Source organism: Colobus angolensis, unplaced genomic scaffold, assembly GCF_000951035.1.
Source record: "Colobus angolensis palliatus isolate OR3802 unplaced genomic scaffold, Cang.pa_1.0 Scaffold47, whole genome shotgun sequence".
Lineage (NCBI taxonomy): Eukaryota > Metazoa > Chordata > Mammalia > Primates > Cercopithecidae > Colobus > Colobus angolensis.
This window is the reverse complement of record NW_012118154.1, coordinates 3,792,127-3,806,323: the sequence shown is the minus strand read 5'-3', so window position 1 is coordinate 3,806,323 and position 14,197 is coordinate 3,792,127. Positions and strand designations below refer to the sequence as shown.

At 52.3% G+C, this 14,197-nt stretch overlaps 1 protein-coding gene across 1 annotated transcript in view; it reads right to left on the bottom strand.

The window, feature by feature from the left end:
- The window catches only part of DNAH2 (dynein, axonemal, heavy chain 2), a 124,488-nt gene extending 117,312 nt beyond the window's left edge, over positions 1-7,176 (bottom strand). The window contains 3 exon segments of the mRNA XM_011958636.1: positions 2,208-2,269; positions 5,970-6,149; positions 7,081-7,176. Of these exon segments, the coding sequence (XP_011814026.1) occupies positions 2,208-2,269; positions 5,970-6,135 (228 nt within the window). The 5' untranslated portion in view covers positions 6,136-6,149; positions 7,081-7,176.
- Between the last annotated feature and the right edge of the window lie 7,021 nt (positions 7,177-14,197).

The window sequence follows — 14,197 nt, the reverse complement described above, 5'->3', positions numbered from 1 at the left end:
CAAGAGTGTTAGTTTCACTTATAATATTCATGAAAGTATTCCGAGAGCAAAAAATTAGAAATGGCAAAATGTCAAACAGTAATGGTTTAAACTATGGTATCTGCATAGGACATGGAACCCTATGTGGCCATGAAAAGTGGTGGTTGCAAATTGCTGGCCCTGTGGCTTACACATATAATCCCAGCTCTTTTGGAGGCTGAAGCAGGAGGACTGCTTGAGTCTTGGGAGTTCAAGACTAACCGTGGCAACACAGTTAGATCACAATCTTCACCAAAAAAAAAACAAACAAAAGAATTTTTTTTTTTTTTTAATTAGCTGGGCATGGTGGCACATGCTTGTAGTCCTAGCTACTCAGGAGGCTGAGGCAAGAAAACCACTTAAGCCTAGGAGTTCAAAGTTACAGTAAGCTATGATTGTTTCACTGCACTGCTGATTGGACAACAGAGAGAAACCCTGTTTCTTAAAAAAAAAAAAAAGTTTACAAAGAGTATGTACTGTGAATAATAATAGCTGGGCATGGTGGCTCATACCTGTAATCTCAGCACTCTGGGAGGCCAAGGTGGGTGGATCACTTGAGGCCAGGAGTTCAAGACCAGCCTGGCCAACATGGCGAAACCTTGTCTCTACTAAAAATACAAAAATTAGCCAGGTGCCTGGACATAGTGCCTCACATCCCTAATCCTAGCACTTTGGGACGCTCATATCCCTAATCCCAGGAGGATCACTTGAATCCAGGAGTTCAAGACCAGCCTGGACAACACAGCAAGACACTGTCTCAAAAAAAAAAAAAAATTAGCCAGATGTAGTGGCAGGAACCTGTAGTCCCAGCTACTCAGGAGACTGAGGCATGAGAATCGCTTGAGCCTGGGAGGCAGAGATTGAAGTGATCCCAGATCATGCCACTGCACTCCAGCCTGGGCAACAGACCAAGATTCTGTCTCAAACAATAACGATAATAATAAAAATAAAATATTTGTGAAAAGGTATAATACAAAATTGTAACATATGGGCTGGGCGCAGTGGCTCACACCTGTAATCCTAGCACTTTGGGAGGCTGAAGCGGGTGTATTACGTGAGATCAGGAGTTCGAGGCCAGCCTGGCCAATATGATGAAACCCTGTCTCTACTAAAAATACAAAAATTAGCTGGACGTGGTGGTGCATTCCTGTAATCCCAGCTACTTGGGAGGCTAAGGAGGGAGAATCGCTTGAACCCCGGAGGTGGAGGTTGCAGTAAGCCGAGATCATGCCACTGCACTCCAGTCTGCTCGAAGGGAGTGAGACTCCGTTTCGCTCTTGTTGCCCAGGCTGGAGTGCAAATGGCATGATCTCGGCTCACTGCAACCTCTGCCTCCCGAGTTCAAGCAATTCTCCTGCCTCAGCCTCCCAAGTGGCTGGGATTACAGGCACCTGCCACCACGCCCTGCTAATTTTTATATTTTTAGTAGAGATGGGGTTCACCATGTTGGCCAAGCTGGTTTCGAATCCTGACCTCAGGCGATCCACCCACCTTGGCCTCCCAAAGTGCTGGGATTATAGGCTTGAACCACTGTGCCTGGCCAGACATATCAAAATATTAATATTAAATGTGTTTGGGCAGTAATACCATGAGTTTTCTCTGTTTGACTTAGATTCTGTCTCTTGCCATTTTTTTCTTTGATAGTCATTACTTTTTTCTCCCTTTTTGAAAAATGTCAGGGTCACCACTCTATTCTTCTCACCCAGGTAACTATGGTCATGACTAGGCTTTGATGCAACTTGGAAATAAAGCAGCAGAGGTCATTTAGTGCCATTTCTCAAGGTGATTGAAGCAGCTTCTGTAAATTCTTCAGCCAAAGAAAAGAACTGAAGGAAAGGTGGAAAGAGAATGCCTTAGAAATTAGTATCCAATTAGGACAGTATCTTCCCAGCTCGTTCAACTTGCTCAGGTGTTCACCCACATGATGAATAAGCTCATCACAGTTTGACCCAAGGTGGGGAGAGAAGAGAGACCTGTGCCTTACTTAAAGCCCTCCTCTCTCCTGGCGAAGGCACAGATGACTTCGTCTTTTACTCTGTGAACTGGATTTGTGGTGAGCAGGCTAACAGCAGAGAGCAGGTAAAAGAAGTGGCAGACAAGAGAGAATTCCTCATGCGCCATCCACAACTGATCCTTTGATTCACCAGTTATTGGGGAGAATATATGCCGCAGGGAAGACCCAGGCCTACCACATCTGCCTCAGGCTCCACCGATTCTTCACTCTGTGCTTGAGGTCCCTCCAACCGCGGCTCTGGGAAGAATAAAGATACAAAAAGGAAGGCATTCCTTGGAAAGTTAAACACAGTCAGCCAGGCGCGGTGGCTCACGCCTGTAATCCCAGCACTTTGGGAGGCCGAGGCGGGTGGATCACGAGGTCAGGAGATCAAGACCATCCTGGCTAACATGGTGAAACCCTGTCTCTACTAAAAAAATACAAAACATTAGCCAGGCGTGGTGATGGACGCCTGTAGTCCCAGCTACTCGGGAGGCTGAGGTAGGAGAGTGGCGTGAACCCGGGAGGCAGAGTTTGCAGTGAGCAGAGATTGTGCCACTGCACTCCAGCCTGGACGACAGAGCGAAGACTCTGTCTCAAAATAAAAAAAGAAATAAAGAAAGCTAAATGCAGTCATCCAATGACCCAGCAATTCCACTTCTAGGTAGAGACCCGTGAGACCTGAAAGCAAGGACTCAAAGAGTTATTTTTATTACAGCGTTCGCAGCAGCATTATTCACAATAGGCAAAAAAGGTGGCAACAGCCCAGTGTCCTCTAACAGAGGAATGGATAAACAAAATGTGATGTAAACATGCCGTGGGGGCCAGGCGCGGTGGCTCAAGCCTGTAATCCCAGCACTTTGGGAGGCCGAGACAGGCGGATCACGAGGTCAGGAGATCGAGACTATCCTGGCTAACACGGTGAAACCCCGTCTCTACTAAAAATACAAAAAACTACGGGCGAGGTGGCGGGCGCCTGTAGTCCCAGCTACTCGGTAGGAGAATGGCGTAAACCCGGGAGGCGGAGCTTGCAGTGAGCTGAGATCCGGCCACTGCACTCCAGCTCGGGAGACAGAGCAAGACTCCGTTTCAAAAAAAAAAAAAAAAAAAAAACATGCCGTGGGATATTATTCAGCCATCAGAAGACATGGTGGTGCGGTTCATGCCACGACATAGATGCGTCTTGAACACAGTGCCAAGTGAAAGAAACTCGTCATGAGAGGCCACTAGATGAAGTGTCCAGCATAGGCAAATCCATAAAGACAGAAAATAGATGAGTGGTTCCTGGGATCTGGGGGATAGGGGGAACCAGGAGTGACTGCTAAAAGACGAGGCTCTGATGCAACTTAGAACTAAAGATACAGGAGTCACCTGGTGCCAATTTTTCAAGGTGCTTAAACTGGCTTTCTTTGGGCGGGATAAAAACGTTCTAAAATTAGATCGCGGGAATGTTGCACAGCTTTGTGAATATACCAGAAACCACTGAATTATAGATTTTACAGGGGTAAATTTTATAGTCAGTGAATTATCTCTCAATTTAATGTAAAAAGCTGACTGGGGGCCAGGCACGATGGCTCACACCTGTAATCCCAGCACTTTGGGAGGCCAAGGCTGGCGGATCACCTGAAGTTAGGCGTTCGAGACCAGCCTGGCCAAGATGGTGAAATCCCTTGTCTACAAAAATACAAAAAATTAGCTGGGCATGGTGGCGGGTGCCTGTAATTCTAGCTACTCGGGAGGCTGAGGCAGGAGAATTGCTTGAACCCAGGAAGCGGAGGTTGCAGTGAGCCGAGATTATGCCACTGCACTCCAGCCTGGGTGAAAGAGCGAGATTCTGTCTCCAAAAAATTAAAAATAAAATAAACACTGACTGGGGTAGGGGTGAGGGAATGAACGTGGTTAGTACTGAGGTTATTCCAGGCACGCAGCTTCTGGCCCTCCATCTTACCCCCACTCCTCTTCCCACATGGAGAAGTTGAGGCTCATAGGAATCAGTCCTTCTCCAAACCACTGGCCTGCTGGGCACTCAGTAATGCCACGCCCACTCTGGACTCCCATAAAACCCAAGGGCTCTCTTTCTCTGCCTCCTGATCTACTGGTCACACAGGAGATTGGGGTAGAACTGGTGGCCTTCCTATCCCCCAGGGACTGAAAGGAGGAAAGAACAAATGAGATATAACCAAAAGGCCATAGGGAACAGGACACTCCACTCTGGCTTCCAGAAAGGAAAACTAAGAGGGGAATGAGGCATAGAGGCCGGGGCAGGAAGGCATGAAAAGATGGAATAGGCAATTCCGGAGCTTAGCGGTAGGTGAGTGATCCAACTCCCTTGGGAAAACTGCTGGCATTCAGGTTCCAGATAAAAACTAGGCCAGGGGAGGCCGGGCGCGGTGGCCCATGCCTGTAATCCCAGCACTTTGGGAGGCCAAGGCAAGAGAATAGGAGTTCGAGACCAGCCTGGCCAACATGGTGAAACCCCATCTCTACTAAAAATTCAAAAATTGGCCGGGTGTGGTGGCGCATGCCTGTGATCCCAGCTACTCAGGAGGCTGACGAAGGAGAATCGCTTGAACCCAGGAGGTGGAGGTTGCAGTGAACTGAGATCGCACCACTGCACTCCAGCCTGGGCAACTGAGTGAGACTCTGTCTCAAAAAAATAATAAATAAAATAAGATGGGCATGGTGGTGTGTGCCTGTAATCCCAGTTACTTGGGAGGCTGAGGCACAAGAATCACTTGAGCCCAGGAGGCAGAGGTTGCAGTGAGCTGAGATTGTGCCACTGCACTCCAGGCTGGGTGACAGAGTAAGACTTTGTCTCAAAAAAAAATGAAAGAAAGCAAGAAAAAAGAAAAGAAAAGAAAGCTTAGAGCTGGGAGAGGCAGAAATCCTTGCTATTCGAAGGCCAACACGTTCATTTTAAAGCTCCTTCCCTTCCCTCCCCAGAGGTTTCTCCAAACTGAACCTCACTGCCTTCCCTCCCATCTTCCCCTACTCCTCCTAGCACCCAGCAGTCCCATTTTAACTGCTTTCACCTGAGCTCTTCAGAACTCAGAAGGATAAATTCTGCACATTTCTAAGATCCTGGAACCTAAGGCAGGTTCTTATGGCCCAGGGACTTTTCTCCCATGCCCACGCTTAATCTCTCAACCTTTAATCTTAGAAGGAGATTCTATTTCTTTTCTTCTTGACAAGCTAGTATCAGTGTAACGGAGTTCCAGGTAAAGAAGGAGGTCTACACTTAGCTCATAGTCCTGTCTACACTGACCAGTGCTCTCAGGGAGAGCCCAGCAATAGCAACAACTACCAAAAACCTTCCAATCTTACTGGCTCCGGCTCACCCACAGGAAAGGAATTGCTCAGGTCAAAGCCACAAGAGGCAGCCTCTTTAAACACTTTCCTCCCTAGATCTAGACTTCTTTCCTGTCGTCCTGAACCTGAACCTCCGCAGTCTACCAAGTCCCTGCCAAAATGAGGGCGGAGATACAAGAGCCTTAAACAGATGGTAGAAAGCATCAGCCGGGCTTAGGATTCAAAGGGTGGCAAAACAGGCTGAGTCTCCATGGTGATGGGCTTAATGGGAGAAAAACATTATTTGTTTTGCCACCCAGGGTGAAAATGGGAAAAAGGAAGAGATCAAACCCTCTTCAGTGGGGTAGGAGCAACCAGGAACACTTGAAATAAGGAGTAAGAGGCTAGAGAAAGGACTGGCTGGTGAACTCCTGGTATGTTGTGTGAAATTTTAAGACAGAAAGAACAACGAGGCTGGCCAGGAGGAAGACACACAAAAAAGGGACCCAGTGGCAGGGCTGCTGAACGTCCGTGGCTGGGGGCGTCACTTAGCCCCTGTTTCCTGCCCAGAAGCAACAGTGCCTGCTCCCCAGCCCTAAAACCCCTCCAAGCCCCTCTGACTTTCCCCACCCTCCACTGCTAAGCATCCTCTACCGCAGGAAGTACCCACCAGGCTTCTCCTTGGGGAGCTCAGCCTGCGGCTCTGGCTCACTGACAGCCAGGGCGTTCCCCTGCTCCTCTGTGGCCACAGCAGCCTGAGCGGCCCGCCCTGACCGGCTTGCCCGGGAGCTTCCTCGGCCACTCGATCGCTGCTTCTTCTCAGCTTTGCTGGACATCGTGCAGGCAAAACCTACAGGTACACAGGAGTGGACAGTCCACAACCAGATACCACCCCCAAACCAGCCCCCTGATACAAGCAGTCCCCTTTGAATTCATAAATTGACTGAAACTCAGTATGATCATCTTTTCTGGTGGTACTCACACCCTGCTCCATTAACCACAAGAGCTCTGTATTCCACAGAGGCCTGGGAGGCCTTGCTGTTCTTCCCTAAGATATCCTACTGTCTTCAGGACAGTGGGTTAAAAATCAAAGTCAGTCCCTCAAGGCACTAGGAATAAATGGCAGTTAAAGACGATGACCAGGTTGGGTGTGGTGGCTCATGCCTGGAATCCCAGCACTTTGGGAGGCTGAGGCGGATGGATCACCTGAGGTCAGGAGTTTGAGACCAGCCTAGCCAACGTGGCAAAACCCCGTCTCTACTAAAAATACAAAAAAATAGCCAGGTGTGGTGGTGTGCACCTGTAATCCCAGCTACTGGGGAGGCTGAGGCAGGAGAATCGCTTGAACCCAAGAGGCGGAAGCTGCAGTGAGCCAAGATCGCACTACTGTACTCCAGCCTGGGTGACAGAGTGAGACTCCGTCTCAAAAAAAAAAAAAAGAAAAGAAAAGATGGCCAGACAGACACCCCACTAATGAGGATTTAGAACCTCTATCTCTGCCCCAGGGTATGAGAACATAAGATAATCAGGAAAAGATCTATCAAGCTGAAGTGCGGTTGCCCAAACCCTCATCCACTCTAACCTCCAGGACCATGAGTGAGTGAGAGAGGCCCAAGGAAGGGGTGCACATCCCCCACCCTCTGTCACTGTTCAATCATTCAAGCAAACCAAGATGATTTTCCTATGTACCTCTTTTCCTCCCAAGTTAAATGGAAAAATGCTCCTCCCAACCCCACTAAAATCTGCAACATCTGTTAACAAAGAAAAATAGTATTTGCCACCTGGCTCTTTGGCTTTCAATTCCTGAGGGGCAGGAACACTGCCTCTCGGTTTTGTGTGTACTGAGGTCTCTCAGCATAGTTGGCTGAGGAACTGTATGCTAACTGTTAAGATCAGTCAGGATCATTTATTTGACTCAAAATGCCCTGAGGACAGATTGGAAGCAGGAAGGACAAAAGTCATTCAATCATAAATTTAAATTGTGTAATGAGGAAAAAGCAATTGGGGTACGAGGAAGGCCACAGTGGTGCCTCTCTCAGAAAGGTAGGATGGCAGGAAGCGGGCATCTCGGGCAGGTGCTCAGAATCTCAAGGGTAAAAGTTTGAGGCGCTGGGCACTCTCTTTTCATTCAGCTGCAGCCTAACGCCACCTGTGGCTCTCCTTCCTCATCCCCACAGGCTGCCACAGGCATTGATCTCAGGTTATGAATTTCAAACTTGAAGGATTTGTACTTTGCTCCAAGGAAAAACGTTCTGTTAGGCCAACAAATCAATAAAACCAACCACAGCAAGGAGGCTTCCTCCATCAGTCTCCAGGGAAGCGTCAAGCTGCGCTTTCCTGCCTCAAACTGGAGCCTGAGGCGCATGCACTGTGGGATTCACCACGCGTTCCCACACCGCAGGCCCCAGGAGGAACTGCTCTGCTAACCCAGGGCTCACTCTATTACTAGGAAATACCGCAGTGGCCAGACTTTCTCCTTAAACTGGTTACCAGCAGGCAAATTTCCCCTCAAAATCGCTTTTCCCCCCAACTGTCACAACTGCCCCTTCTCCTCCCCCTCCCCCACACAACTATTCCTTGCTCCCCCTCCCTCCACACTGCCTCTTCTTCTCCCCCACAACTGTCCCTTCCTACCCCGACACTACTGCCCCTTCTCCCCAGCACTCCTTCCCTCCTTCCCTCTGCCCCCGACACACACCTCGCCACGCTGACCCTCTCCTCCCTAGACCGACCGATGGGCCACTCTGACTAAAAAGTTGCCCAGCGTGGCCTTCTCGGGCAGGCGTCTGCACGCGTCCCCATGGCAACCCCGGGCAGGGAGGGGCGACGGACCGGTGCGCGGCTCCACGGAGCCCGACTCCTCCGCGCCCGACTCCTCCGCGCAGGCGCCCTGGATCCCCGCTTCCCGACCCCACCCCGCCCAGGTCTACCCCTCAGGGACCCGGGGCTTGAAGGCTCCGGGACTAAGGGAAAGTAGCCACATCTGGCGAGCCGGAGGTGCGGGGGGCGGGGGCTGGTGTCAGGACCCAGCTGGAAGGGCTGGGGCGAGAGACAGTGAGCTACCGCTTCGCAGGACATTGAAAAAGGCAAGGGGAACCCAAGCGCCCGACCCTGCGCCCAGGTCTGTGCGCCCCAGCCGGAACGGGTCCAGCAGATGGCGCCGGGCGCCCCGCCGGCGAGGCGTATTCGCGATCTAGAAGGCGTTCCAGGATTTCCAGGCAGCCGTGGCTGCAGCTGGATCCGGGGGAAAAACCGGGGCTGGAGCACCCTTGCCCTCCTGCTTCTTCCCCCTTCTTAGTTCGGATTGGGGTCTAGGATTGCGGGGCGGCGCGGGGCGGGGAAAGGGAGGGAAGACTGGAACTGGAGTTTTGGGAATCTGAGGATTGGCTTTCGAAAGCGTCGCTGATTTTTGGGGGGGACGAGAGGCGGGACTCCCTGGGGAAGGTGACCGGGCCTGGGAGGGGCTTCGCTCTCCATAGGAACAAAGGCTGCGTCGTGAGAGAGGAGGCGAGAGGGGAGGGCTATGAGGACCGGGGCAGATCTCCAAGGATGCCAGGGGGCGCTGCGGGCCGGGGCTGCTAGAAGGCGCCTGGAAGACCGCTATACCTGGGGCCGGGAGGAGCTTTGGGGAGACCAGGGAAATACAGGGAGGAAGCCGAGTCGGGGGATGGGAAGGCGCCCCCCCTGCTTCCATCAATAGTGCCTAATTAAGACAAAGCCAGCAGCGAGCCCACTGATTACATTTCCATGAGGAACGAAATTGATGACATTTTCTTTGCTGGATGAGGAGAAGAGAAGCTGGCACCTCAGTTCCCCCTTTTTCTGTTTGGCGCTCACACCTAACAGATCTCATTATGCCAGTCTGGCACTGCCAGGAGTGGCAGTCCCTGGTACTCCTGAAGAGCAAGTGGATTAACCACACCCTAACCCAGCCCTGACCTCACCCTCCCACCTACCCTATCTTTATTCCCAGAAGTGTCAACCCTTTCCCTCCCCCCGACCCCCAATGATTCCTCCTGCCCAGCCAGACTCCTGTTGCTGACAGCAGGAATGAAAGGAGAGGAGTCCCACCCACCCCAAAACCAGCTGCACCGCAAGCACAGCTAAGATGGAACGTGGAGGTGTTCCTCTAGCCAGATAGGCCATGGGTGGGAGATAGAGGTGATGTGATTGGCCAGAACCCCTAGGGAAAAGTCCCAAAGGAGTAAAAATTTGCTGGAGTCGTGGGGTGGGGAGCCTCAGGGGCAAGGTTCTTGGATCCCTCCGGGAAAGGAACTTTGCACAGACCCTATTTATTTTCTTAAACCCCCCTCCCCAACGGTGGCTGTTCCTTCCGAATCCCAGCCCCCCACATTATGCTAAATAGGTAATCAAACATCTCGCTTTGCTAATTACTGCTCAATCCGATTAAACGCTGCTGAAGCTCATCAACAGAGGTGGAGGTAGGGGGAAGGGACGAAGGCGGGGCAACCACAGCTAGCTATGATGGGGGTCTTGTCCCCAGGGGTTCTTAGGGGATAGAGAAACAGCCAGGGTTGCAGGACTGAGTACATCTCAAAGGAAAGGGCAGAAGAGTTGTAACCTCAAGACTCAGCCTTGCTGCACCTCCCAGCCATGGGCCTTTTCCTCCTCCCAGAACCTTCATTACCCTCCGAACCCAGGCATCCGGCCATTCCCACAGCTCCCCACACACATCCCTGTCCCAGATTTAATAAGTTCTGTTCTCTCATTGTCAATATTTGATTTCTCAGAGCCATCTCCACGGAGAGGGCGTGGGGGGTCTTTCCTTGCCTCCCCCCTACTTTGGCCCTCTTTTGCTCACCCCCAGTCTCTTTGTGCCCCCAACCTTCTCTGAACTTGCTGACTTAATGAAATGATATTAAAGTCTTAAGCAAGTCCAAAAGAATGGTTGTTATGGTGAAGGGAGTGGGCAGAACGCCTGGGTCCCCGAGGGGAACAAGAGCTGAGGAGGGGGAAAGGGAGCCAGAGGCTAAGGTCTAGAGACCCCAGTCCCTAGTGGGGAACAGCAGATTTGGGGTGAGCTGGGGGCCAGACCTCTTGATCTTGACTGGAAGCAGGGGATGAGGAGTGGGGACTAGGAGAAGGTGGAAAGAGAGGACATTCCAGGGGTCAGAGTCTCGGCCTGCTGTCCGGATCATCCATCAGAGACAGAGGCCAGGGGGGGACAGGGCCTCTATGCCAGCAGCCTCCCTGCCGACTGTGCCCTGGGCTGGTCCCGTGAGAACCAGAGTAGATTGCTCTACAGCCTGACTCAGCCTTCTCCCCCAGCAGCCCCCCACAGGTGATTTGTAGCTGATGCTCCCACCATGGTAGGGGCCAGGATAGTCAGTCCACGACATGAAGAACTGTCTCTTCCAGGACAGAAGAGAACAGAGGCCAAGGAAAGGGAAGCCAAGTACCCCGTCCACCTCCCCCACCCAACACCATCTCCCCTGGGGACCCTGGCCCAGCCCCAGTCCCCTTGGGGTGGTGGGAATGCAAGGACATTTGGCTGGGGCTGATTGATGAGGGAGGAGGCAGCCACTGGGCACTGAGGCTGCTGTTTGCTGAGCACACAGATTCCTCCCCACTCACCAGCTGCCGCCCCCTGAGGCTGCTCAGTCTCCCCCCGACATCACCCCACCAGCCACTGGAGTTGCAGTGCCTGAGTTTCTGATGGCAACTGGAGGAAGAGGGAGAACCAGGAAACAGAACGCTTCGATTCCCTGTGGGAACTGGGGGTACCTGGGGCCTGGTCCCCTCAGAACTCCCTTCAGAACTCCACTTTCCCTGCCACCTTTCAAGTAGCTCTCTGGCTGCCCAGTTGTCATTCCCATTCATTGTGTCCTTTTTCATCCCCCCACCCAACTCTCTGAGCCTATGCCAGCCAGCCTCCTGCCTCCAAACCATCCCGTGACATTTCTCCCAGGTCTCAAAATTCTCCCAAGCCCCGTGTCCGCGGTGGCCCACATAGCCCCTTAGGAAGCGCCATTTTTCATTCTAATTAAAATTCCAGATGTGATGTTAACCATTCACCATTAGAAATTCCCACTGCAAGGCCAGGCACGGTGGCTCACACCTGTAATTCCAGCACTTTGGGAGGCGGAGGTGGGTGGATCACCTGAGGTCACGAGTTCAAGACCAGCCTGGCCAATGTGGTGAAACCCCATCTCTAGTAAAAATACAAAAAATTAGCTGGGCGTGATAGCACATGCCTGTAGTCCCAGCTACTCAGGAAACTGATGCACGAGAATTGCTAGATCACGCCACTGCACTCCAGCCTGGGCCACAAAGCGAGACTCTGTCTCAAACAAACAAACAAAAATTTCCCACTGCCACCCCTTGCCCCATTCCCCTTTCCCTAAAAACCCCCAACACAAACACATACACACACACACACACACACACACACACACACACACACACACACCCCTCGGGCTGAATAGTATCCCTCAGCTGCCTTTATTTGGAAGAAGGGCAAAGTCTGAGCTTCACTGTACGGCTCAGCCCCAGGACAGCCTCAATCCTATGCGGTTTGGGGATGGCCGGGGGACAGCTCTCGCTTCTGTGGTCCCAGCCCTCTCTGTTCCTTTACTTCCGCTCTGCCTGACTGCTCTGGACTCGGCAAGCAGCTGTGCCACAGCCCCCAAAAAAGCTCAGAGCATCATCCTTGCCCTCCCAGAGCTTAAACTTCAGTCGGGGAAAACACAAGTCACAGACACACAAGAAACAAAAAGCAGGGAGATGGGAGACTGAGTAAGATCAACTTCCTTAATGTGGATCCCAGACTCCAAGTGACTTACTCCCCTCCAGGCCGAGGCTAGGGAAAAACAAGACACAGCTGAAACATGCATGTGGTGGTGACGTCCTTCTTACTGTTCCCAAACACACCACGATCTCACCTCTGTGCCCGTGCACTCACTGTTCCTCTGTCTAGCGTGCCTTTACCCAGCGTGCATGGCTTACTCATGTCTCATGGCTTAAGGTCCTGATCAACAGCACCTCTTTCAGAGGGACCTTCCTGACCTCCTCATCTAAAGCAGCTCCAGGCCAGGCGCAGTGGCTCATGCCTGTCATCCCAGCACTTTGGGAGGCCAAGGCAGGCGGATCACCTAAGGTCAGGAGTTCGAGACCAGCCTGGTCAACATGGTGAAAATCCAACCCTACTAAAAAAAAAAAATTAGCTGGGCGTGGTGGCGGGCACCTGTAATCCCAACTACTTGGGAGGCTGAGGCAGGAGAATCGCTTGAGCATGGGACGTGGAGGTTGCAGTGAGCCGAGATCATGCCACTGCACTCCAGCCTGGGCAACAGAGGGAGATTCCAAGAAAGGGAGGGAGGGAGAGAGGGAGGGAGGAAGAAAGGAAGGGAGGGAGGGAGGGAAAGAAACTGCAATCAAAGAGAGAGAGAGAGAGAGGGAGGGAGGGAAGGAAGGAAGGAAAGAAGGAAGGAAGGAAGGGAGGGAGGGAGGGAGGAAGGGAGGAAGGAAAGAAAGATGTTACTCTCCATCCTCCTCATCCTGTCATTCTGTTTTGTTTATATCCCTTTTCACACCTGTAATTGTATTGTTTCATTCCCCACCTAAATGTGGGCTTTGTGAAAGCGGGGTCTTGGCCTTACTCACCCTATCCTCCCAGCGCCTGAACCAGTGCCTGAAACAAAGTAGCATTTAACCTGCTGCTGAGTGAGTGAAGGAACAAACCAATGAACAAATGTCTTCCTGTGCCTGTAGTCGTTTTGGTGTAGTTGTTACTCTAAGAATATGTGTATTTGTCCCCACAAAGCAAATAGGATGGCATGTGTTATTCTGCGTGGAAGTCACCAGCATTTTCAAATAGCTCGAAAGACACCCAAGTCACTACACATGTGAAAGGCTGTTGGTCTTGTGCTGTTCGAGCGGGGCTGCGGGGAGTCTCTGGATGCCAGCGCTCTGAGGGGGGCGTGTCCCAGGCGCTGTGCAGTCTGTGCTGTTCCTCTCCCCGGCTGTGCATCTGTCCCCAGGTGTCTTCCTGTCTCTCAGCATGTTATGATGTCTTAGCTGCTTTGGTGAGGTGCTTGTCTGTCACGGAGACTATTTATCCCCACGTCTCTTCCCTCTTGTCTCTCCACCTGTGCCTCTAGATGTAGGTGGAGGGGGAGTGTCCCTGAGCTCCCTTGCCCCTCACACACCGCCCTGCCCCAGTCTTGGACCCCTCCCTTTCTCAGTGGGCCCTGTTGCTGGGCTCTGGGTTGCCATAGTGACGGTTGCCAAGTCCCTGAGGCTGATAGCCAGCGATGGGGCTGTCGGCTCCATCCACGCGGGAGGCTGAGGGGGGCTTCCCATTGTGTAGAAAAGGGGATGTTACCATGACAACCAACCCCCACTAAGGGGCAAGGACCAGCCTTTCCACCCCCCACGAGCCTCCCCACCTCGGGCAGCTCCAGTGTGGGCTCAGAAGGCAGGAGTAAATTCCAGACAGCCCAGCACCTGGTCTCCCAGCTTTCAACTCCCCTCCTGCGGTGCCTGCACCTCTCAAGACCCAGGCATCTTGCTCAGACAGGGAGGGGGAGGAGCGGGGGTCCCACAGGACAGAAGAGAGGAAGGGGGACCCCTTGACCTCCAGGCAGATGGGAGACAGCAGGAGGGGACCTAAAGTCAGGGGAGGGGCAGGGAGGGCAGAGGTTGTGACCCCTGCTGACTCGCTCCAGTGATGCTCCTGACGGCTGCTTTTGTGGTTGGAGAATGGGGCTAAGTCTGGGGGGCTGGACACCTGGACTTTTTCGGAGAGAAGAGCCTTGGTTATGGGTATACAGGGAGCCAGGGGATACGCAGCTTGATGCCTGGGTCCCTGAGTCCTTCCTACTTCCTTCTGATCAGCCACATCCCTTCTCCTCATGACTCCCCAACAGTAAAACTTCT